At 55.9% G+C, this 25097-nt stretch overlaps 1 protein-coding gene across 4 annotated transcripts; it reads right to left on the reverse strand.

Annotated features, from left to right (window-relative positions):
* Positions 1-788: 788 nt before the first annotated feature.
* RIMS3 (regulating synaptic membrane exocytosis 3) lies at positions 789-25029 on the reverse strand. Of its 4 annotated transcripts, none has more exons than XM_086863867.1 (7): positions 24946-25029; positions 14306-14574; positions 11256-11397; positions 11047-11159; positions 9838-9939; positions 9615-9754; positions 789-9193 (listed from the first exon to the last, which is right to left on the reverse strand). In XM_086863867.1, the coding sequence occupies exons 2-7, from the start codon at positions 14523-14525 to the stop codon at positions 8981-8983; spliced, it is 930 nt and encodes a 309-aa protein (XP_086719993.1). In that variant the 5' UTR covers positions 14526-14574; positions 24946-25029; the 3' UTR covers positions 789-8980. The 4 variants fall into 4 exon arrangements, with proteins under 4 accessions (XP_086719993.1, XP_086719994.1, XP_086719991.1 ...); XM_086863868.1 differs by lacking the exon at positions 24946-25029 and adding an exon at positions 23708-23844; XM_086863865.1 differs by lacking the exon at positions 24946-25029 and adding an exon at positions 17951-19057.
* Positions 25030-25097: the final 68 nt, after the last annotated feature.

Raw genomic sequence — 25097 nt, forward strand, 5'->3', positions numbered from 1 at the left:
TGGTGATGACTCCAGGTGTGGGGAATTTAGGGAGTTTTATCCCAAAAATCAGCCCAAGTTCCCTTTTGTTTGGGCTCTGTCCCAAATGCCAGGGAGCTGAGGGAGCACAAGGAGGCCTGGAAGAATCCAAAGCTGACACTTTTATATACAAACCCCTCAGCTCTGGGATGGGGGGGAAGGTGGAGCAGAATTCCTGCATTAAATTATTTTATTCCAGCTTTAATTCCATTATTTCATCACAGCTTTAAACTCAGATTTAACAAAATCTGGTTGAGGCTCTTCCAAAAATGTGAAGGAACAGGGAAAATCAGAGAATTGTGGAATTCCAGAATGGTTTAGGTCCCATTCCACCCCCTGGCCCTTTCCCAATGCAGGTTTGTCCAACTGGTCCTGGACACATCCAGGGGTGGAGCAGCCACAGCTTCCCTGAGAATTCCATCCCAGCCCTTCCCCACCCTCACAGGGAGGAATTTCATCCCAAAATCCCACCCAGCTCTGCCACTTCCCCCTTTTCTTGTCCCTCCATGTCCTTGGGAGAAGCTCCCTCCCCATTTTTCTTGGGAAGCTGGAGGGGATTTGGGAACCAGGGAGGTTTGGGGGTGCTTGTGGCATCTTTTATTCATTATGGGATTTCTTTTCTCACATCCAACCTGCTTTTTCCAGGGAAAAAAACAAATAAAAGAGGTTTTATCCCATTCCCCTCTTTCCCAGAGTATCCAGGAGGGGTTGTGGGATGATTGGTGGTTTTTTTTTTGGGGGGGTGGAAAACTCAACTCAAGCACAGGAAAAAGTTTTCAAGCTGGCTTTAATCATCTCCACTTGCTGCCCCAATACTGTACATGCAAAGCCAATTAAAAGGTGAATAATTCAGCTTTTCCTCCCTTTTTTTTTTTTTTGTTTTTTATTTTTTTGGGGAAGGAAAATGTCAGGAATATTTTACAAAACAACGTGCGCCCTCAGAGCCATCGGTCCCGCAGATAGAAACCACAAAAATACAAGAGTTTGACATTTAAGAAAGGACCACACACATAGAAAACGGGACAGGACACAGGTAGAAAATTCCATTTGTTAGTTCTTTGAAATATTCCCACTTTTCTGTAGCCATCCCAAACCCATCCCCTTCTCTTGGATGTGGGACTGGGGCTCCGAGGATGCTCCAGTTCCTCCCTTCCCGGTGATTTTGGGGGAAGGTGGAGTTGAGGAATGGGAGGAATCTGTCATTAAACCAAGTTTAGCACAGATTGGGGGGATGGAGTCACTATTCCCATCCCAGCTCCCACAAGTCCTAAAACATCCAAGGAAAGTCTTCCCCTGGCTCTCCTTTCCTCCCTTTTTTCTCATTTAGTGCCAATTAACTCGTGGTTAATTAAGCTCTGACACTTCCCCACCTCTCCTGGTGACCCCTTTCCATGCAAATTTTGGGGGATTTGAGGCTGGAAAATGGGAGGGACTTTGGGGTCTTTGTGGGGTTTTGCACTTTCACCCCTGTCCCTCCTTTCAGCTTCCAAAGGTTTGGAATTCCTGGCAGAGCTCTGGGAGCATCTCTTTGCCTTTAATCCCTCATCATTTGCACCCTTTTCTTCCCTTTTATTTTTACTGGACCCAAACCCACCTGGAATCCCACAATTCCCTTTTATCCCCTCTCAAACTTTGTAGGGGGAAGCTGGGTTGAAGGATTCCTTATTATGGATAAAATCCCTCCATTTGGAACAGAAATCCAGAATTTTTGGGTGGGATAAATATTCCCAAACTTCACTTTGCCTACTCCTAAAAATCCATTGGGAGTTTCCCCCTTATTTGTATTTCCCTGGTGCTTCTCCCAACCCAAATTCCAGGAGAAATTCTCAACTCCAGAGCCGCTTTTAGGTGTAAACTTGAGGGATTAATGACAGATTCCTGAGTCCTGGATCATCCTGAACATTCCAGGTGCTCTTTCCTGGGATGAATTCTGAGCTGGGGAGGAGGAAGATGATGGGATGGGGAAGATTCTCTCCTTTCATGAAAAGATCAAAGCCCTTTAAGAAAACAAGGCCACCAACTTCAAAGTGCTCTGAACATTCAGGGGCTCCCCCAGGCTTCCAGAGGCCCTCGGGATCAGGAATTCCTTTGTGATATTCCCTGTGGCAGGAAAAAATTCCCTTCGCAGCCAGAGGGAGCTGGGATCCTGTAGGGAATGGGATCAGCATTCCACAGCATCCTCCCAAGGGAAGGTCAGCCCGTGCCTGCTCCAGAGGCTCCTTGTCTATCCAGGAGCTCTGGAGAGGGATTTGTGCCCTTCCCAGGGCTCTGGAGAGGGATTTGTGCCCTTCCAAAGGCTCTGGAGAGGGATTTGTGCCCTTCCCAGGGCTCTGGAGAGGGATTTGTGCCCTTCCAAAGGCTCTGGAGAGGGATTTGTGCCCTTCCCAGGGCTCTGGAGAGGGATTTGTGCCCTTCCCAGGGCTCTGGAGAGGGATTTGTGCCCTTCCCAGGGCTCTGGAGAGGGATTTGTGCCCTTCCAAAGGCTCTGGATAGGGATTTGTGCCCTTCCAAGGGCTCTGGAGAGGGATTTGTGCCCTTCCAAGGGCTCTGGAGAGGGATTTGTGCCCTTCCAAGGGCTTTGGAGAGGGATTTGTGCCCTTCCAAAGGCTCTGGAGAGGAATTTGTGCCCCTCCAAGCACTCTGGAAAAGGTTTTGTGCCCCTCCACGGGCTCTGGAAGGGATTTGTGCCCTTCCAAGGGCTCTGGAGAGGGATTTGTGCCCTTCCAAGGGCTCTGGAGAGGAATTTGTGCCCCTCCAAGCACTCTGGAAAAGGTTTTGTGCCCCTCCACGGGCTCTGGAAGGGATTTGTGCCCTTCCAAGGGCTCTGGAGAGGAATTTGTGCCCCTCCAAGCACTCTGGAAAAGGTTTTGTGCCCCTCCAAGGGCTCTGGAAGGGATTTGTGCCCTTCCAGGGGCTTTGGAGAGGGTTTTGTGCCCTTCCCAGGGTGGCAGCAGTGCTGGATTTTGGAATCGAGCCCCTCTCCCACCCCTGGGAGGGTTTTGGGGGGCTCAGAGCAGCCCTGGAGGCACTGTGGGACAGGAAATTTGGAAAAGGGGCACAGGGATCCCTCTGGATCATCTCTCCAACCCTGGGATCATCCCTCCAACCCTGGGATTCCCTTGCCTTGGGCTCAGATCCCAAAGGGAGCAGGGTTGGGAGCTGCCTACCCCAATCATGGATTGCTTTTCATTCCACAGGGAAAGAAATAAAAAAAAAAAAACAACAAAAACCTGGATGTGGCTGAGTGCACAAGCTCGGGGTCCTAAAGGAATGGAAAAAGTGGGGAAGGGGAAGGATCCAGGGAAAAGGGAAGGATGAGGTATAGCAACAAGCGGAGCTCCAGCCAGGCACTGCAGCTCCAGGCCCTTGGGGGGAGCACCGGGATCTCCTGGATTCTCCCGGATTTCTGGAGTCCATCCCGGTGTTCCTGAGGGATGCTCAGGGCTCCCACAACACGGAGGATCCTCAGACACCCATACCAACACTTGGACACTTTTCTGAGTCTTTTTAAACCCAAAATCTTCCTCAACTGAGCAGGATTGTCCCACTCGGTCACGGAGTGACCCCCAAAATTCCAACCCTGTTATTTGGGATGCTTTTTTTTTCCCCCCCCCAAAAAAAAGTAATCCCTGCAGCTTTTGAACTCCTAAAAGTGATTTTCACACCTTTAACCAACCAGCCACGGATTGGGAGGGGTTTCTCCATGAAAAAGAAATCCTGCCCTGTCCCTGGAGGTGTCCCAGGATGGGGCTGGGAGCAGCCTCTGGGGGGCTGGAATTTGATGGATTTTAAGGTCTTTCCCACCCAAGCCAGCCTGGGATCCTGTGGAGCAGAGGGAAGACTTCCAGTTGGAACAGGTTTGCTACAAAAACATTGGAAAAGGCTGTGCTGCCCTCACCAGAGTGGGATGCAAACCCTGCTGTTCCTGCAGGGAATTCTCCAGATCCATCTGTAGCTGTGAAACCCTGAGGGAAAGCAGGGAGAGCTCTTCCCATCCATGAGGAAAAACACATTTAGGTTGGATTCAGCTTGGCCACTGTTCCTTGGTCTGCACAATTCTGTTCTTTTCCAAACCAATCCCACACCTTCCAGAGGTTCCCACATCCAGGCATTTCCCATCCATCCAGAAAGAAGCATCTGAGTCAACTGGAAGAAAAATTTTCCACCTGGAAAAAAACATTCCTGGTGCAGTTTTTTAGGGATTATTTTGTATGAGGAAAAATCATTCCTGCCCTGCTGGGGTTTGTGAGTCCAGGGGGGAACTGTGGAATCCAGGCTGGATTTCCCAAGTTGTGGTGTCAGGCAGTGAACAGAAGAGATTCCCTGGAAGCCAAGGAAATCCTGATCCCATTCCTGAGGAATTCCTGGTCTGATTGGAACCAGGAACTGCCAGCTCCTGGAGGAAAGGTTGGCAGAGCTGGGAAAGGTGGAGGGAATTTTCCCCCCCTCTCTCCAGTGCTCTGTGGCAGTAGGTTCAGGGAATTGGTGCTGTATTCCACTGGATTCCGGGAAAACTCCATCCAAACCTCCTCTCCCAGGTTTTCAGCACGCCCTGATGATGGTGAAACAGGAGCTGGATTCTGACTGATCCAGATTTCTTGGAAATTTTCACTGGATTTTGGCAAATCTGGCCCATTCCAGGCTGGTGGAAAAGCAGGGATAACTCAGGCCTGGAATCTTGGAGTGTTTTCTGTGCTTTGTGTGAATTTTGTCAGTTTTTAGGGGATGTTTCAGTATCATTCCAAGGCTTTTTTTGTCAAATCCATCCTTGTGATTACAGCTGGGGGTTTGGATTTCAGCTCTGTCAGTGTCAGGTGGGAGCTGCTCCTCTCTGCTGGGGGCTGGGTGTCAAATGGGCTGAAAAACTGATTTAATTCCATCTGAATTCCTCTTTCCAGGAAAAAATCCCCGGCAAATCCAGTGGTTTGGATTTCTTTTTTTGATAGAAAATAGAGGAAATCATAAAACTCAAAATTCCTTCCAGGGAATTTTGCAAATCACATTGCACATCAAAAGATGCCCTTTTGCGAGGAAATATTCCCCCAGAAAAACAACAAAAAAAAACAACCTTGGAGTGCAGGAATTTATCCTGGGATGGAGTTCATTTCCTCAGGAGCTGGCATGGGGCTGTTGGGGATTTCTGAGTGTCTTGGCTGTGTGTTTCTGGCTGTTTGAGGAAGCAAAACGTCTGACACGAGGTCCTGGGGGTTGAGAAATGAGGGGCTGATGTTGCAAGCCCAGTATGGCACAATCCTGGCTCTTCCCCGAGTCTGGGCTCCCCACACCAGTTTAAGGTGGGTTGTTCCTGCTGGGAAATGTGTGGCAGCCCCCAGGGGACTGGAAGGGAAGGAGGGAATGTTTTCCTGGGGTTTGGTGCAATCCATGGTGTTTCCACTTCTCCAGAACCCTCCCATGGAGGGCTGCACTTTGTCCTTGTCACTCCCAACTCATCCTCCGTGATCCATGAGCCAAAATACTTGAGTTTTCCTCATTCCCTAGTGGAATTTCACCAGGATTTTTCCAGCAGAAAGCCAGGGATGCTCGTGTTGGCCCTGGGGAGCGCGCGGTGGCCGCGCTGTGCTGCTCATCCCCCGCCCCTGCTCCCTGTCACGGCACAGCCGTGGGATGTTGCTGGTGGGATGTTCCTGGCAGGGACGGAGCAGGGAAGCGCTGCTGGAGGAACGCGGGAATGCGGAGGGGGTGGGAAGCTGTGCCCACGCCAGGAGCAGAACGTCCCTGCTCAGCTCCCTGCTCTGCCCACACTCCTGCTCCATCTGGGACCATCCCACCACGGCACATTTGGAGGGTTTCCATCAGCATCGAGTTGGTGAAGCCAGAGGGAAGAGAGGCAGCTTGGAGGAGCGGAAAGCTTTTCCTTTTGGGACGCTTTCCCCCATGGAGAGTCAAAAGCACGGGCTCAGCCAGGTTGAGCCTCGTGGAATTCTGTTTGCCGTGATTCCATTGGCCTCGTGGAATTGCTCTGCGCTTGGGAGAACATCGAGTTCTTGTTCTTTGTTGTTTGTTCCTGTCTCAGCACCCAAGGGCACCAAGTTTGTTCCCCAAACCACCGCAGGTTCAGGCCATCCCACACTCCCAGAGGTCTCCATCCAGGAACCGCAGCCCGCGCTCCAACCAGCAGAGGAGGATTTCATCTTTCATCCTTCACAGGGGTAAAAAGGATGAATTTTTCCCCATCCCAGCTCAGCAGGATCCGGCCAATTCCCTTCTTGGAATTGCCTTGGAGTTGGCAAAGTCACGGCAGCAGCTCCGAGTCCCGGTCACAATGGTGCTGAAGTTGTGGCAGTGTCGGGTGAATCGGCCACGGCACAGACGAGTCCTGCTGGCCACGGGTTTGGGGTTGTGGAACCCCAAGTGTAGGTTTGTAGATCCCAAAGTTTGAGTTTGTAGACCTGCAGATCTGGTTTGTAGACTCCCAAGTTTGGGGATTTGTGGACCCCAAGATTCAGGGTTGTGGAACTTTGGGGTTATGGGACCCCAGGTTTGGATTTCTGAACCTTCAGGTTTGGATTTATGATGCCCCAAATCTGGACTTGTGAACCCCCAAGTTTGAGGTTGTGGGCCTCCAGATTTGGGTCAGTAGAGCCCCAGATTTGGGGTTAAGGAAAACCAAGTTTGGGGTTTTGGGCCCCCAGATTTGGGGTTATACAACCCCAGATTTTGGGGATTTGTAGACCTCAAGGCTTGAATTTGTGAACCATCAGGTTTGGGTTTATGATTCCTTAGATTTGGATTTGTAGACTCCCAAGTTGAGTTTGTTGACTCTCAGGTTTGGGTTAGTGGAACCCCAGATTTGGGGTTGTGAATCCCAAGGTCTGGATTCGTGAACCCTCAGGTTTGGGTTTGTGGACCCCAGATTTGGGGTTGAGGACTCCCAGGTTTGGTTTTATGGACCACCAGGTTTGGGGTTGGGTTTGTGGAACAGCTTCATCCCAAGTCTTTTCCTTCAGGTTTGGATTTGTTCCACTGTGGCTGAGCTGGTTCTTCATTCCCGGTGCCACCAGGAGAAGCCCATGTGGGTTTGTTGTGCTCTGTGCATCATGGAATTCTGGGTTTTGCCAAGAAATAATCCTATAAAACCCCCAACAGTGCTGTGGGGTGCTTTGTGGTGAAGACTGAAGGTCAGAGCCAGCCCCATGAAATTCCCCATGAACCTCTTGTCCTCTTCCAGTCTCCTCATCTTTCGGTGTGTCGGGATTTTGTTCCTTCTCTCTTGGGAACTGATCCTTCAGGACAGTCATTGGATTTAGGAATATTTGATGAAGAAACCAAGAGTTTCTAGTGGTGTCTCCCCTGAGTAATTTCAGCAAATTTCAATAGGCACCTTCAAAAAAAGCTTCCGTAATTCCCGGGTTTGCTACAAGAACTGGATCCCTCAGAGGGAACCAAAATGCTGCTTGGAAAAAACAAACAAAACAAACAAAAAACCCCAAAAACACTCATCCCACTAAGGAACTTCCACTCCTTTGTCTGTCCCCTGAATTCCAGAGCTGCTTTTGAGATGTTCCCCTGGAAAGAACCAGGGTTGGATTCCGCTCCTGCTTGGAATTCAAGTATCCAGGAGGGTATCCCAGCTCTCCAGAAGCATCCCAACCCCAAGGAGGATGCCCCAGATCTCGAGGGGAGTGTGCTGGAGCCTGGGAAGGGAATCCCAGAGCCCGGGAAGGGAATCCCAGAGCCCAGGAAGGGAATCCCACATCTCGAGGTGGACGGCCCAGTCTGGAAGAGGAGGAGGAGATCCCAGCTCCAAGGAGAACATCTCCAGAAGGGGATCCAAGATCTTGGGAAGATCATCCCAGCCCTCAGGGAGGCTATCCCAACTCCTGAGGAGGGAATCACAGCCTTTAAGGACAGCATCCTACTCCAAGGAGGATATTCCAGACCCCAAGAAGGGTATCCCAACTCCTGAGGAGGGAATCCCAACCACAAGGAGAGCATTCCAGACCTCAAGGAGAGCATTCCAGACCTTGAGGAGAGTGTCCCAACCCTGAGCAGGGCTTTCCAGACCCCGAGGAGGGACAGCCAGACCTCAAGGAGGACATCCAAGATCTAAGGAGAGCATTCCAGACCTCAAGGAGGACATCTCAGCCCTCCAGCTGGGAAGGAGGGGGCTGGGAGGCAGCCGATCCGCCAGGATCCCGCTATTCCCGCTCCGCAGGGTCGCCTTCTCCCGCCTCCCGTGAGGCATTCCCAGAGTCTGTCCTTTGGGTCTGGTTTTGGCTGGACATGAGCACGGTCAGCAGTGAGACACGAGGAGAAGCCCAGCGGACACTGAGGGGAGGCAAGCGCCCCTTTCCCTGTCCCCTCTTGCTTTGGCAATGGTCACAGGCTACATGCTCCCGGGAAAACCAAAAAAACTGGGAAAAAAAAGGCAGGGAAATGGCCACCAAAAGTGCTGGGAAAGCGACCAAACGGGATGAAACTGGCAGATGTTCCCGGTCCATCCAGAGTTCTCTTGGATATTGCAGTGATTGTGTTGTTAGCACGTGGCAAAGCTACATAAGAGAAGATGCTACATTCCTTGGAAAACAAAAATAGTGCTGAGTTGGATTTGTTCTGAGTTCGGTGGGGTTTTCCCCTTGGAAAGCCACCTTTTCCTCAGAGGCAGGGAAAGGGAATGGGAGGAAAAAGGAACCTCGTCCTCAGCCAGACTGAGCTGCTCCCAGCAGGGTTGGGAGAGAACCTGGGAGCTTCCAGGACGAGGTCTGGGAACAGTCTGGGATTTGCTGGCAGTCGCAGCCCTCGGAGGGAATTTTCTCCTCTCCTTCCCCCCTGCCCTCACTCCCTCTCCCTTCCTGGGGAGGGCATCCAGGGCGGATTTTTTGGGGGGTGGAAGGAGATTGAAAATGAAAAACTGAAAAGGAGAAAATAAAAAGGATATTTACAGCTCTCCACGACCAGTTCTGCAAGGTCTCCTTGGATGTCTCCTTCCCAATCCCAGCCTCTATGGGCAGGAGGGGCTGGTGGAGCTCTCCAGGGAGGACTGGGAGAGGCGGCGAGTCAGGGGTCCGATGCTGGAGTCGGCCAGGGAGGAGGTTGGGAAGAGTTTGTACCAGCCTGAGACAGCACTGGAGAGATCCAGTTCCTCCAGCATGATCTGGGCCATCCCCATGAAGCACTTGTGGTCCATGCGCCCATAATCGCCCCAGACGATCACCTGCGGGCAGGGAAGGGGTGATGGAGCTGGGAATTCTGGGGAAATCATGCCCAGATGGAAAAACCCTGCTGTGGTCGGGATTGGGAAGGTCTGAAGGATGCAGGAAGGGTTCTGGAGATCCCTGGACTTGCTCCTCTCACCCTGTGAGGGTGAGGAGATCCAGACACAGGGCATTCCAGGTCCCAAAGACGGCATCCCAATCCCAAACTCAAGGAAAGCATCCCAACCTCGAGGAGAGCATCCCAACCCTAAGCAGGACATCCCAGACCCCAAGAAGGGCACCAGACCTTAAGGAGAACATCCCAGCTCCAAGGAGGGCATCCCAGCCCAGAGAAGCTGTGGCTGTCCCACCCCTGGCAGTCCAAGGAAACCTGGATGGGGCTCAGTGCCACCAGGGACAGGGGAAGGTGTCCCTGCCCACCTGCAGGACTTTGCCCTGGGGACTCTCCTCAAAGAGCAGGGGCTGCTGGTACGAGGGGTCACAGGTTTTCTTCACCACCTTGGTCTTCTTCTTGGCCAGGCAGACGCCGTTTTCCAGCAGGTAAACCTTCACATAGGTGGCTGCCATGAGAAACAGGGACATGGAGCAGAGTCCTGGGATGATCCCAGCGCGGCACCACCCCCCTCCATCCACAGCCACCTACCAGGGATGCACTTGGAGCCCATCTTTGGGATGAGTCCCCTGGCCTGGATCACGTCCACCTCTAGCTGCCCGTTGCGGTCAGCCATGCTGACGTGGACATCGCCTGCAAGGGGGTACACACCTTCAGGTGACCCGATGGTCACCTCCACCTGGGGACAGCCACAGCCCCGTGTCCCCATCACCTGTGGGAACTGGGCACCCCCGTCCTGACACCCAGCATCCCACTGGATGCCTGATTTGTTGGGAATTAGGGGCTTGGTGGATGGGAAGGACAGCCCCCCTCCCCATCAGCTCCATCCCTGTCACTGGGATTTTATCCCTCGTGATGGAATAAGGCTGGGATTTACCCAGGCTGGGCCTTGGCTGGCTGATTCCCCAGGAAAAGGAGAGGCTAGGAGACAGGAGGGATCAGGGGCCAGGAACTTTTGGAAAACAAAAATTGTGCTCAGTTGGATTTGTTCTGAGTTCAGTGGGGTTTTCCCCTTGGAAAGCCACCTTTTCCTCAGAGGCAGGGAAAGGGAATGGGAGGAAAAAGGAACTTCATCCTCAGCCAGACTGAGCTGGGTCGGGAGAGAACCTGGGGTTCAACCACCCCCTTTCCCCCTTTCCCCCTTTCCCCCTTTTCCCCTTTCCCCCTTTTCCCCTTTTCCCCTTTTCCCCTTTTCCCCTTTTCCTCTTTCTCCTTTCCCCCTTTCCCCTTTTCCCCTTTTCCCCTTTTCCCCTTTTCCCCTTTTCCCCTTTTCCCCTTTCCCTTCCCTGAATTTCCCTTCCCTCCTGCTGGGATTTATTCAGGAGCAGCTCCCAGTGCCCCAGGGACAGATCAGGGGACTCTGGGCAGCTTTTCCCATTCCCAGCAGGATGCGGCGGCCACCTCGGGGTGTGTCCCCAGCTGGGGACACGCCGCTGTTGGCTGGGAATTCAGAGCGCAGCTTTTGATCCCCATTTGGGATTTTAAAGGGAAAAATGGGACAAAAGGTGGAGTTTTGGTTCCAGGACTCTCCAAAAGGAAGCCCCGGGAAAAGGAGAAGGTAGAGCTGCTGCTTCCCAGGGATGCCCTGCCCTGAGCCCTGCACGCTGCCCTGTACAAGGCAGAGCATTCCCAAGCGTTCCCGGACCGGGATGTGCTGGGACGGAGCCCTGGGAAGAAACACGGGGCCTGTTCCCCCCCTTCCCTTCCCCCGGGAGCCCCCCGGGCGCTGCCCCCGCTCACCCATCGGGGGGGTTGCCAGGGTCTGCCGCCCCACGAGCTGCCCCGGCCCCAGCCCGTCGAGGAAATCGCTGAACTGGCTCTCTGCTCCCAGCCGGGTGGTGGGGAAGATGAACCTGCAAGGGATTTCCATGGAGCATCCCTCTGCCCATGGCGGGGGACACGCCGGGAGGGATCCCGGCGCCGTTCCCAATCCCTGCCCCGTTCCTTACGTGCCGTCGGAGCTGTTGCTGTTGGTGCTGCCGTCCGTGGATTCCCGGCTGCCCTGCCGGGTCACCCTGGTCCTCATCTCCACCGCGATGCCGGTCTCGGTGCTCCTGCGGATGGTGCTGCGCAGCTTTTTGGGGCCTCCCTCTGCGATTGGAGACGGGAGCAGCTCCAGGTCCCTGCGCTCGGCCCTTCCCTGCCCCCCGTTCTGCAGCGCTCCCAGGATCCGCGCAGCGCTCCCGCCTGAATCCCCAGGGCATCCCGCACGGCCATCCCGGCACGGCCATGCCCGTGTCCCCACCCCATCTGCTCTGTCCCAGTGTCACCGTGCCTCCGATTGTCCCCTCTGCGGCTGACACCTGCCCCACTCACCCCACAGTTGTGGGATCCAAAATCCCCGTGCCACAGGGGACAGGAACCCGCAATGCCACAGCCCCAGCGCTCCTGATGTCCCCTTTCTGCACCCTCCCTGTGCCCCTGTCCCCGTGGGGAGGGGACAGCAACCTGCGGGTGTGGGCACGACCCCAAAGCTGCCTCGTGTCCCCTCTCTCCAGCCCTTGGCCTCCAAAAGCCCCCTGTGCCTCTGTCCCTGTGCCAGAGGGGACAGCACCCCACGATGACAGAGCTCCCGGCGTCCCCTTTCTCCATCCCCTTGGCTTCCAAAATCCCTGTCCCCGTGCCAGGAGGGACAACGACCCTCAGTGGCACAGCCCCAACGCTCCTGATGTCCCTTTATCCCTCCCCTGGAGCTCCAAAATCCCTGTCCCCACCCTGGAGGAGACAGCAACCCGCTGGTGCGGGCACAGCCCCAAAGCTGCCCGATGTCCCCGTGCCCGAGGGGACAGGAACCCGCGATGCCACAGGTGTGGGCACAGCCCCAACAGCGCCTGATGTCCCCTTTCGTTCCCGCCAGTGTCCCCTGTCAGCGCTGGCAGATGGCAGCAGGAGGAGGAGGGTGGCACGAGCGGTCAGCCCTGGCACCTGTCCCCGAGCCCTGCTGGGTGACCATGTGCGAGTGGTGGCACCGCCAGCTCTGTCCCGCTCGGTCAGGGCTGTCCCCACGCCCGCTCCTGCCGCTCCTGCTTTTGGGATCCATTTAACCCCTTCAGAGCCAGCTCGGATGGACGGAGGGCTCTGGATTAACTCTGCCTTTCCCAAATCATGGAATGGCAGGAAGGAGCGGGATAAAAAGCGATAACCAGGGGGAAAGCCTGGTGCTTCCCCTGCCCCTTGAACAGCTATTTTTAATCATTTAAATATTTCCCAGAGCATTGGAGAAGTCCTTTCCCCAAGCTCCTGCCCGCAGCCAGGACTGGGAGTTACTGGAGAAGGGGACACTGAAATTGTGCCGAGCTCCAGCGACATCCTCACCTGCAAATCTGGCTTTGGAGAAGCGCCAGAGGGGTTAAAATGCGATTTTTTTTTAGGTGACTCTTTTATGTATCGTTTTTTTGCGTGTATTTTTTGGGTTGTCATTTTTAGGTGGTTTTAAGTGGTTTTTTGAGTGTCATTTTTTTTTGTGCGTGTCTTTTTTTAGGTGTCGTTTTTATGTGTCTCCATCACACATGGCCAATCAAAGCATGAGGGGTGGGCACCTAAAACTCGGGTGGGGAGGGGTTAAAAAAGAGGGTTTCTGTGGCTTTTTTTAGGTGTCGTTTTTGGGTGTAATTTTTTAGGTGTAGTTTTTAAGTGTCATTTTTTAGGTGTATTTTTTTGGGGGGGGTTCATTTCTTAGGTGTGGTTTTTTTTTTTTTTTTTTAGGTGTAGTATTTTAGGTGTCATTTTTAGGCACCATTTTTAGGTGTCATTTTTGGGGTGTCATTTTTGGGTGTCGTTTTTGGGTGTCATTTTCAGGCACCACTTTCCAGGCACCATTTTTAGGTGCCATTTTTTGGGTGCCATTTTCAGGTGCCATTTTTTGGGTGCCATTTTTGGGTGTCATTTTTGGGCGCAGCTTTTTAGGTGTCATTATTAGGTGCCATTTTTAGGTGTCATTTTCAGGCGCAGTTTTTTGGGTGCCATTTTCAGGCACCATTTTTAGGTGCCATTTTTTGGGTGCCATTTTTGGGTGTAGTTTTTAGGGTGCCATTTGTGGGTGTTATTTTCGGGTGTCATTTTTGGGTGTAGTTTTTTGGGTGCCGTTTTCAGGCACCACTTTTCAGGTGCCATTTTTAGGTGCCATTTTTGAGTGTCATTTTTAGGTGCCATTTTTGGGTGTAGTTTTTTGGGTGCCATTTTCAGGCACCACTTTTCAGGTGCCATTTTTAGGTGCCATTTTTGGGTGCCATTTTTGGGTGCCATTTTTAAGAGCCAATTTTACGTGCCATTTTTTGGGTGCCATTTTTCAGGCGCCATTTTTAGGTGCCATTTTTTGGGTGCCATTTTTGGGTGTAGCTTTTCGGGTGCCATTTTTAGACGCTGTTTTTGAGTGTCATTTTTAGGTGCCATTTTTTGGGTGTCATTTTTAGGTGTCATTTTCAGGCGCCATTTTTAGGTGTAGTTTTTTGGGTGCCATTTTCAGGTGCCATTTTTGGGTGCCATTTTTAGGTGCCATTTATTGGGTGCCATTTTCAGGTGCCATTTTTTGGGTGCCATGTTTTAGGTGCCATTTTTAGGAGCCACTTTCCAGGCATCATTTTCAGGCGCCATTTTTAGGGTGCCATTTTTTGGGTGTCATTTTTGGGTGCTATTTTCAGGTGCCATTTTCAGGTGCCATTTAAGTGCCATTTTTTGGGTGCCATTTTCAGGTGCCATTTTTGGGTGCCATTTTCAGGCACCATTTTTGGGTGCCATTCTCAGGTGCCATTTTTCGGTGCCATTTTTTGGGTGCCATTCTCAGGTGCCATTTTTTGGGTGCCATTTTCAGGCGCCACTTTTCAGGTGCCATTTTTAGGTGCCATTTTTGGGTGCCATTTTCAGGTGCCATTTTTTGGGTACCATTTTTTGGGTGCCATTTTCAGGTGCCATTTCCCAGTGCCTCCATCACACGTGGGCAACAAAATCATGAGTGGCGGCCACCTAAAACCCCAGGAGGGGGCTGAGGGTGGCCTCTCACCAGTCTGGTTGAGCTGCAGGGTGCTCTTGCTCCACTGGGACAGCCCCACAATCGCCACCATCTTGGCGCCCAGGCTGGAGCGCCGCTTCTTGCTGGCGGTGACGCTGACGGAGTCGGCGCTGCCGCGCGCGCTCTTCTCCAGGTTGTACATCTCGCCGCTGATGCTGGAGCTGCGCACCACATTCCTGGCGGATGAGGAGCTGGCATCCCCGTTGAACATGGTCAGCACGTCCGCCGGCACCGCCACCGGCTCTGCTGCCCGGGATCAGCTGTTGGGGACAAGTGGAGGGCGCTGAGGGGTGACAGCGGTTGTGGCATCCCTGGCGCGTCCCCACAGGGGTGGGTGGTGCCGTCAGCGTCCACAAATCCAGGAAATTCAGGTGGCACGACCTACTGAGGGCTGGAAATCAGGAAAAGGTTTTTCTCCACGGAGGGATGGGCACTGCCCTGGCTCCCCAGGGAATGGGAACATTCCTGAGGCTGCTCCAGGAGCGTTTGGACAGCGCTGCCAGGGATGTAAAGGGTGGGATTTTGGGGTGTCTGTGCAGGGCCAGGGCTTGGACTGGATGATCCTCATGGATCCCTTTCATCTCAGTATATTCCAAGATTTTTCCCCACCCGTGGGAGCAGTGGGAAGGGATCAGGACCCCTGGGGGGAACATCCAGCTCTGCCTCAACTCTCTGAGGGACCTGGACACTTCCAACATCCAGGAGAGACCTGGATGGGCAGAAGGCTCTGAGTGTCACCAACCTGCCCAGCCAGGGATGAGGGAGGGGTCAGTGCCATCCACCCCTTAGGACATCCAAATTCACATCCAGCCAAGCTTTCCCTGCACATCCCCTTCTCCAAACCGTGTCCAGGACAGCCTGCTCCAGGTGATTCCAGGGATCCCTGGAGTGCCAGGGGGCCAGGAGCACTGGAGGTGGATGCCAGACCTCCCACACGGCCCTGCCGCCTTCCCTTGCCCATGAATATTTAAACACCAGCAGAATGGAGCATCCATCTTCCAGGGAAAGGTGAATTATTAACTGCAGGCCAAGTGAAGCCACTTTGTGATAATGGATGGAGGCAACGCCTGGAAAAATGTTTCCCTTTCAGGAGAGAGGGATGGACACGAGCACAGGGAAGCTGTGGGATGGGGAGGGGGGCAGGGGGGGCTCTGATGCTCCACAGAGGCACAGCTGGGATGAGACCTGGTGGGAATCACGGATGAGACCTGACAGGAGCTGTGGGACCAGCTCCAGCACCACCTAACTCGTGGATTTAATAGTTCCAGGGGTGAGTGGGTGATTAGTCATTAATATCATTAATGAGCTCCCTCCTGGCTGGGGTTTTCCCTCCTGGCTCTGCCCAGGCACTGACCCATGGCCTTCCCCCCACTCCTCGTGCCCAGGGGGCTCAGCACTAACCCCCAGCTCTGGAGGGATGGATCTCTGGGAAAAAGCTGTCGGTGTGGGATGAGCCCCACCCCAGAGGGATGGAACCCTTTGGGAAAAGCCATTGGTGTGGGATAGGTCCCAGCTGCAGAGGGATGGAGCCAGTGGCATCAGGTGCATCCCATCACAGCCATGTGCCGATGTACTGCTCCTCCTCGAGGAGGGGTCAGGGCTGATCCGCTGCCTTGGGGACCTTTGGGATGACACTTTCTAACGCCTCCTGCCACTCTCAGGCCATAAAACTGCTGAAATCTCTGAGTTTTCCCTTAGGATGCACCTGACACAGGGAATGGATCCCAACCACTTCCCCAGCCACAGCGCCCTGCTGCACCCCGTGCCTCAGTTTCCCTGCAGGCACACGTGGTTTCGGCTGTGCCTGAACAAACACAAATCCCTCTGCACAAGGGCTCAGCCAGGCCCAGCCCAGGCCCCTCCACGCTCCAGGTGAGAAATCCCTGGAACAACCCAGCCCTGTAGGGCCAGGAGAACACAAAAGGCTCCTGTTGCTGCTCCCCACTCAGCACTCCAGCCACCCGGAGAGCACCAGGCTCTGCTGGGAGCAAATTAGATCAGGAGAGCACAGCACTAATGGGATCATTTCCAATGCAACACACACAGGGATAATCCGCCGCAAAGGAAGCCGAGCGCGCTCCTCAGCCCAAAGGGAGGATTTGCTTTCCCCTGCCCGTGATTTTACCCCGTATCTCTCTGCACAATCTGTTTCTGCCCGGAGTGGGTGCTGGGTAGAAGGGTTGGGGGGTGCATGGTGCTGAGATGAGCTGAGCTGGAGACTGGGTTTGAGTGCTGGAGCCTGTGGCTGTCACAGCTGAGCCAGTCTTGGCACAGCCACAGCATCCTTGGCATGGCCACAGCATCCTCAGCACCACCACAGTGCCCTCAGCACCACCACAGGGTCCTTGGTGCCACCACAGCATCCTTGGCATGGCCACAGCATCCTCAGCACCACCACAGTGCCCTCAGCACCACCACAGGGTCTGTGATGCCACCACAGCATCCTCGGCATGGCAACAGCATCCTGAGCATGGCCACAGCATCCTCAGCACCACCACAGTGCCCTCAGCACCACCACAGGGTCCTTGGTGCCACCACAGCATCCTTGGCACAGCCACAGCATCCTCAGTATCACCACAGTGCCCTCAGCACCACCACAGCATCCTTGGTGCCATCACAGTGCCCTCAGCATGGTCACAACATCCTCGGTGCCACCACAGCATCCTTGGCATGGCCATGGCATCCTGAGCATGGCCACAGTGCTCTCAGCACCACCACAGGGTCCTTGGTGCCACCACAGCATCCTCAGCACCACCACAGTGCCCTCAACATGGCCACAGCATCCTCAGCATCACCACAGTACCCTCAGCATCACCACAGCATCCTTGGTGCCACCACGGTGCCTTCAGCATGGCCACAGCATCCTCAGCATCACTACAGTGCCCTCAGCATCACCACAGCATCCTTGGTGCCACCACAGCATCCTCAGTTATCACCACAGTACCCTCAGCATCACCACAGCATCCTTGGTGCCACCACAGCATCCTCGGCATGGCCATGGCATCCTCAGCACCACCACAGCAGCTTTGGCATGGCCAAACTCCTGATGCCACCACAGCAGCCCCGAGGCCACCACAGCACCCCCGAGGCCACCACAGCCCCCTCACCCACTGCTGCACCCCCAGCCCCGCTGCTGCCCCCGCCCCGTCTCCCCCTTCCCGGCAGCGCGGCGGGACTCAGGGAACCGCATCGCTTTTCCCTTCAAACACACATCTCCCCCTTCCCCTCCATGTATTTATTCCCCGTATCCCGAAGCACCGTGACGCCGCATCCGAGCCCGCATGGGAACGCATTCCCGAGCTGCCAGGGCAGCGCCGCAGCCCCCGCAGCGCTTACCGCGACCACGCTCCGTCCCTGCGGGAAACAGCGACCACCGGCAGCCCCGGGAAGTTCCCGAGCGAGGCAAACGCGGGTCCCGAGGAATGCACGGAGCCCCCGGACACCGCCGGGAGCCGTGTCATGGCTGGAGCATCCCTCAGCGCCTGGCGCCGATGGATGAGCACAAGCGTCAGGAAAAACGGGATCCCTGTTGCGTTTGGATCGCGGCGGCGCGGGGGCCGAGCTCTGCCCCTCCCCGCTCCTGGCACCCCTAAAAAAATATTAAAAAAAAAAAAAGAGGAGATGGAGGTGTCTTACCGGCCCCGCGGCGGGGAGGAGGTGGCTCGGCTCAGCTTCCCAGCCCCATCCCGGCCGGATCCGGAGGGTGCCAGGGTGCGTGAATCTTTCCAGGGTTCTGGAGAGCCGGGGCTGCGCTGGCGCTGCTTCAGCATCTCCCTCAGCATCTCCATGGTTACACGGCTGACCCAGTTCTCCTCCCAGCCCCGAGCAGGGGCACAGTGGTCCAGCGGGTTGGGATGTGCTGGGAGCATACCTGGGCCGGGATTCGGGGAGCTGATGACACCCCTGGATCCCTGCACACAGATGCAGGTGCCATGGGGATGGCAGGGCTGGGAAAAGTGGGGCTCGAGGCAGGACAGGGGTGACAGGTGAGCCCAGGAGGGGACAGACCCCGGTGACAGGACAGTGCCGGGGGCTGCAGGTGTGGGAAGGAACAGCCTGGGCTTAGGAGGCAGTGCTGGCCCCAAATCCACCACAGAAACAGGAATGAGGGCCAAAATATTGATAGGAAAAAATGGATGCTTGGGGAAAAGCTCTGGAGAAGGAAGGAGCAGCCCAGCAGGTGCCCCCACACAGGTGAGAAAGGAGGAGGAGGAAGGCGCTAAATGAGTGCGATGGGGGTGGCTGGGAATGCTGCCTTGCCAGGGAAGGAGGCAGAGGGGTTTTGGGAGCTGTTTGCTCCCTCAAAACCATCAAGGTCGGTGTTTCCAGGGAAAAACAGGGCTGGAAAGCCCTGGCAGTGGGGCAGGAGGTTCTCCCTGTCCCCTGGGCTGGGGCTGCCTCAAGCCTGGAGGGAGAGCACTGAAAACTGTGGATGTCTGGAGCAGGTAGGTCCTAAAATCAGCTTTTTTGGGGAATAAAAATGTTGCCAGAGCTGCCACCCCAAGGCCCTGCCAGTCCTGGACAACAACACACCAGGACAAGCTGCAGCATCCCAGCTCCCACACACGTGCTCCCCCAAGAATTTGGGAATAAGGCAAGGCTTATTTCCCCTAGAAGTATTTCATTCTAATTAATTGCTTCAGCTTTGGTAAGCAGCTACTTGTATAATTTTAATTGCCCAACAAGGGGTATAATTGGGTGCACGTGAGCTGGGAATTTGGGAGGAACACCAGGTCCTGGAATTCAGCCTCTCCTGGCTCAGGCAGGTTAGCAAAGTTCTGTCTTGGCTGGAATTCACTGCAGGTGCAGTATTATTGCTACTGCACCTGCTTAAAATTAAAGGATGCGTCCAAATGTGCTCCGTTTTTTGGAGAAGTTGGGAAGTTTGGGTGGGGCTGTGCTCAGCGATCCCACAGGAGCAGCTGCTGTCTCTGGGAAAAGGCCTGGATATTGGATGAGCAAGGTTTAGTCAGGCTCTGACTGGGAGGAAGAAGATGAGGAAGGCCCTGGAGCAAATCCCACAGGATGGCTCTGGTCAGGATGGTTTTCCAAAGGGCAGGTGCAGGGATGGGAACCTGGACTGGTGTTCCATCAAGATGGGAAGTGCTGGTGGCCGTGGTGTGGGTGGAGAGCTCAGGCTCTGATGGGTGATGGTGACAGTGACCAGGGATGTCCCCAAGGGCTCAGCTGTTCCAGAGACCTGGGAATGGCTCTTGTGGGATGGAATTCCTCCAGCCTGGAAGCAGCTGGGGCTGCTCCAGCTGCTCTCCATTCTTCCATCTGCTCCTGCATGGACTGGGAACACCATTGGGATCCAGACTGGGAGCACCACTGGGATCCAGACTGGGAACATCATTGGGATCCAGACTGGGAACACCATTGGCATCCAGACTGGGATCCAGACTGGGAGCACCACTGGGATCCAGACTGGGAACACCACTGGGATCCAGACTGGGAACACCACTGGGATCCAGACTGGGAACACCATTGGGATCCAGACTGGGAGCACCATTGGGATCCAGACTGGGATCCAGACTGGGAACAACATTGGGATCCAGACTGGGAACCACAGCCCAGCATGGGGTCTCCAGGCAGCAGTGGCACAGGAGGAATGTCCCTGGGGAATCTTCCTGAGTCCCACTATGTCCAAACACACCTTGGTCATGGCAATTCCTTTTCCATCCCCATTCCCAAAGGATGTGTTCATCTCCAGAAGGATCCATCCTGGAGCACCAGGATGGGGAACGAGTGGGACACAGCATCCTCCTGCACCCACTTTGTGCCCATTGTCCACCGGGAAGGTGGGACAGGTGTGGAATTCCAGGTCAGCCATGTCTCAGCCCTTCCTGGTGGGACACCAGAGTCCGCACCCTGACCATGCTGTCCCTGTCCCCTGTGTCCCTGCGTGACGTCTGGGCCCGGTTAAATCAGATCTGTGCTGAATCCCAGCGTTTCCTTGGCAACATCAAGGAATCCAAGGAGCAAAAGCCACCGGGCAGGGCCAGGCCGGGTGACAGCCAGTGCCCACCAAGCCCAGCTGGCCACCACAGCCACGGGGACACTGTGGCAAGCACTGGGCATTCCCAATAGTCCAACTCATCCTGGAGGTAACCCAGGACTGAGCGTGGATAATCTGTTCTGGTGGCACCTCGGTGCTGGCTGTGCCCACCACGGGCAGCTGGGGACGGAGCAGGACCTCGCTGGGGACATGCAGGAGCTGGCAGCGCGCAGCCACCATGGGCAGTGGGATGCTGCAGCCATGTGGCCCCAAAAACTGGGGCAGCTCCATGGGGATGCAAGAAAGCAGCCCCGGGATGGGTTTGGAGTGGGATGGCCCCGCTCAGATCCCAAGCCTTGTCCTGGTGGCACTGAGGGCTGGCAGGGCCGTGCCGAGGCTGGGGCTGATCTCCCTGGCACACAGGGAATGTGCAGAGGAGCTTTTCCCGCTGCTTTTCCGGCTGCTCGGCTCTGAGCTCTGCAATGCAGCTCGCACGGCTCGGCTGCTGTGTGTGAATCCCATCAATATTTCATGGAACTGCTTCCTCCAGGGGAAGGGCTGCTCTCAGCTCTGGCTTTCTGCTGATTCTACCAACAGGGAACGTCTGTTTTCCTTCCACCAGCGCCCAGCAGATCCTCCTCATCCTCCCCATTCCACACTGGCAAATATCCCTGTGCCTTCCAGGGGCTCAGGATCCTGAAATCCCTCACTTTCCAAAGTGCTGCCCAGATTCCACCCTTGGCTGATGGCACCTGCCCAGTGCTCCTGGGGTCTCTGGGGGCCAGCTGTAGGATGGGTCAGTGAACCCACCCACATCCCCAAATCCACAGCCAGCAGTGGGATGTGCCAACTGGATCTGACATTCCGTGCCCAGCCGCATCCATCCCGCAGGTCCCAGCTGGCTCCCGAGCCCAGCAGGAGTCAGGGGTGAGCAGCTTTGTTTGCAGAAAAAGTTTCTTTTTTAACTGCTAAGGCTGCACAATTATTCCCGAGCTTCTTCAGGGATCAGCAGAAAACTTGGGAAGAGTTCTGGGAGCCGGAGTGATGCCAGGAGGGGGCAGAGCTTGCGGCAAACACCCCTTGCTGTGGCACAGGGAGCTGGGGCAGCTCTCCAGGGGTGGCAGCAGCTCCTGAATCCCTAGAAGAGCAGAAGGATGGGATGGAGGGACACAGGATGGATGATCCCAGCAAGGCATTGCTCCCCCAGAGCACTTGTGAGAAGACGAGGCCAAAACACTCTGGTGTTGTTTCACCAGCCAACAACTAAAATCTGCACAATTCCCAATTAGCAGGGGGAGATTTCCATCTCCAGAAATCTTTTTGTCTGTGGAAAGGATGAGGATCCTGGAGAGGCTCCCAGTAGAGCATCCCAGGGCAGGGAAGGAGCTCCTGATCCTGGCAGGGAGCGGGAGGAGCGGGGCTGTCAATCCCTTCCCAGTAATTCATAACCGAGGCTCTCTCCCTGCTCGTGGAGCTGTGGTGGCAAAACATTTGAAGTGCTTGACAGGGATGCCAAGAGCTGCTGCCACACGGCTCCAGTTTTAATCAGCAGGAAAATTAGGGATTTTCATCACCTTAAAACTGTATTTTGTACCCACATGAGGCTTCCCAAAAGGCTGTGCTGCAACGGGAGCCCACGGAGACCTGAGCTCCAGGGATGGCAAGCAGCTCAGGGAGGGTGGAATAGAGGGGATTCATCCCCGGGTTTGGGGCCAAGCAACACAAGATGCCGCAATGTCACCCTCTGTCCCTGTCCCACAAAGGCTGGAACAGGGACAAAGCGAAAGGCTGGAGCACTGGGAATGTGGGAGGTGGCAGAGGAGTCTGGCCTCACAAAGGGATGTCAGAGATGGAACAGAGGGAGAGAAGTGTGAGCACAGCAGGAGTGGCCTTGGAGAGGTGTTGGTGCAGGAAGGAATGGGCACATGGAGAACTGGGGCTGGATAAAAGCAGGGATGGTTTGGAAGCAGCCAGAGGATAAAACCAGGAATGGTTTGGGAATGGCCAGGGGACAAAACCATGGATGGTTTGGGAATGGCCAGGGGACAAAAACAGGGATGGTTTGGGAATGGCCAGAGGACAAAAACAGGGATGGTTTGGGAATGGACAGGGGACAAAAACAGGGATGGTTTGGGAATGGCCAGGGGACAAAAACAGGGATGGTTTGGGAATGGCCAGAGGACAAAAACAGGGATGGTTTGGGAATGGACAGGGGACAAAAACAGGGATGGTTTGGGAATGGCCAGGGGACAAAAACAGGGATGGTTTGGGCAAGTGTTCCCTCGTCCTGTGGTGGAAGAACCACCCCAGGCTCCCGTGCCTGGCAGCAAAGCCCATCCCGTGCTCCCGGAGGATCCGCAGCCTCCCACTCCCATCTCACAAGTGAAACAAGCAGCGCAGCCCCTGATGTTCCCTGGGCACCCAGGGATGGGGTTCAGCCTCGGAAACGCCTTTCCCGTGGATCCCAGACCCCTGGCAGTGGGCACTGACCACCCCAGAGCCCCTCACAGCCACGACTTCCCATGGGGAGCACCCTGCAGACCAATGCCAGCTCCCACGCGGTGGCCCTGGGGACCATTTTGGGGCACACAGGGGACACGGTGGCCAGGCAGGCCTGTGCTCGTTGGGGTGCCAGGGTGATGCCCACGCTGCCCTCGGGCTGTCCCCACTTGTTGGCCCCTAGGCTGTGGCACGAGGGAGCAGCACAGCAGCTCTGCCCATCCCAGGGCACCGTCTCACCCTTCCCACCCCTTCCTTAACAATTTTCCCCCCAGAAAAGCACCTGCTTTTCTGAGCCCAGCACCTGCCCCAAACCCCACGGAGGCAGAGGAGGCTCTGGATAGAGGCAGAGGCAAATCCACGCACAAATCCCAGGTTGGAGACGCCGGGAAGCCCGGGACGAGCTGAGTCCGGTGCGATGGCCCGGGGCAGACCTTCCCCGGCACCCTCCCCGCTTTTCCCGGTTCCTGTCCCGGTTTTCCCGGCGCTGGGACCGGCGTGCACGGGACGGGGTTGACGTCAACGGGCTTTCAGCGGCATGATGGATGGCACGGGAAGGCGCTCCCGGTGCCGAGTCTCCGGCAGGGAAGCGCTGCCCGCCCCACACCGGGAAAGGCTCCGGGGAACCGGCCTGGGGAGCCCTCGGGAACGGGCGGAGCGCGGCCGCAGCTCACCCGTTTTCGGTGCGGCGATGATTTTGGGGGATTCGCATCCCGGCTCAGAGCCTAGGGGATGACTTAGGGGTACCGGCAGCCGTGAGGCACGGGGGACCCCCGGCGTTGTCCCCAGGGGGATCGAGACCCCTCCTCTCCCTCCATCCCTCCTCCCGGAGCTCCCGGAGGGCGCATCCCGCTGCTCCCCGGTACCGCAACCGCGCCGGACATCCCCAAATTCACCTTCCCCGCTCCCCCGCCGCCGGCCGCGGATGCTCCGGGGCAAGTGCGGCCCCGCTCGGCACGGTGGCCGCGGGGCCCGGGGCTGTCGCCGCCGTCCCGGGAAGCCGGAGCGCCGCACCCCGCGGGCACTCACCGCTGCCGCCGCCGCCGCCCGTGCCCGCTCCTCCCCCGGCCCCGGCGGGCTGCTGGGAGCGTCGGGCGGGGGAGCCCCGGCCCGGGCGGAGCGGAGAGGGACCGGCACCCCCCGAGGGACCGGCCCGGGAGCTGCGCGAAGGGAGGTGGCGGCCGAACCCCAAAAGGCAGCGGCAGCACCGTGCAGCCATCAGGTGGGTCCTGAGGGATGAGCGAAGCAGTGGCCGGTCCCCAGGAGCCTCCAGTTGGACCCTACAGCCTTCAAATGGATCCTACACCCAGCAGCTGGACCCCAAAAATCCCCAGCTGGACCTTACAGCTTTCAGCTGGAGTCTGGATCCATTAACCGGAGCCTGGGAGCCACCAGATGGACCCTACAACCCCAAGGGGTACCAGATGGATCCTACACGCAGCAAATGAACCCCAAGAAGTACCAGGTTAGGGTTAGGGTTACCCTTACCCTTCAATCAGACCCTACAGGCATCAGTTGAACCCCAAGAGCCTCCAGCTGCACTCTATACCCATCAACTGGACCCTACATCCATTAACCCAACCCCAAAAGTGTTCAGGTTGAACCCAGTGCCCATCAGCTGGACCCCAAAAGCCTCAGGTTGAACCCTACACCCATCAATTGGACTTTGCAGACATCAGTGGGACCCCAAGAGCCTGCAGTTGGACCCTACACCCAACAACTGGACCCTACACCCATCAAACAAACCCCAAAGCCCCCAGGCGGATCCCAAACCCCCCAGCTGAAGCTCGAGATCCTCCAGCTGGACCCTCCAGTCACCACTTGGTCTCTGGAGCTGCCACCTGCCCCTCCTGTCACACATGGACCCTAAGAGCAGCTGCCAGCCCCACTGCTGTCACCTGCACCCCAAGAGTCCCCAGGCAGACCCCCGGGACCTCGGAAGCCTCTGGGCTGAGCTGGAGCTCCACAGCCGATCCCGCTCAGCCTGGGCTTTGGGGATGCACAAACCTCCCAGCTCCGATCCCGCTGGAGCGGGGACAGGGACACCATGGGGACACCCCCGCTGCCCTGGAACCTGGCGAAGGAGGAAATTTGGGCAGAGAGGCAGCGATTCCAGCGCTGCCCTTGGACTCACCTTGGCTGCCAGGATCCAAACACCGGTTTCCCTCTAAGCAGCGTCTCCCTGCTCCCGGTGAATTCCTCCTGCGCTTTCCCTGCGTTGCCTCTGCCGGCTGACATGGAGCCACGTGCCAGGAGGAAAGCCTCCTTCCCCGCCTTTAACTCTGT

Source organism: Cyanistes caeruleus, chromosome 26 (genome assembly GCF_971803275.1).
Source record: "Cyanistes caeruleus chromosome 26, bCyaCae1.hap1.1, whole genome shotgun sequence".
Taxonomy (NCBI): domain Eukaryota; kingdom Metazoa; phylum Chordata; class Aves; order Passeriformes; family Paridae; genus Cyanistes; species Cyanistes caeruleus.

Bases quoted from the DNA above. Each gene is read 5' to 3' on its own strand.
- RIMS3 (XM_086863867.1), bottom strand. From the start codon at position 14,525: ATGTTCAACGGGGATGCCAGCTCCTCATCCGCCAGGAATGTGGTGCGC. The intron at 9,940-11,046 runs GTGAGCGGGGGC...ACCCCCTTGCAG, and splicing joins CCTGGCAACCCCCCCGATGG to GCGATGTCCACGTCAGCATG. The intron at 9,194-9,614 runs GTGGGCAGGGAC...CCCTGCCCGCAG, and splicing joins CCCAGGGCAAAGTCCTGCAG to GTGATCGTCTGGGGCGATTA.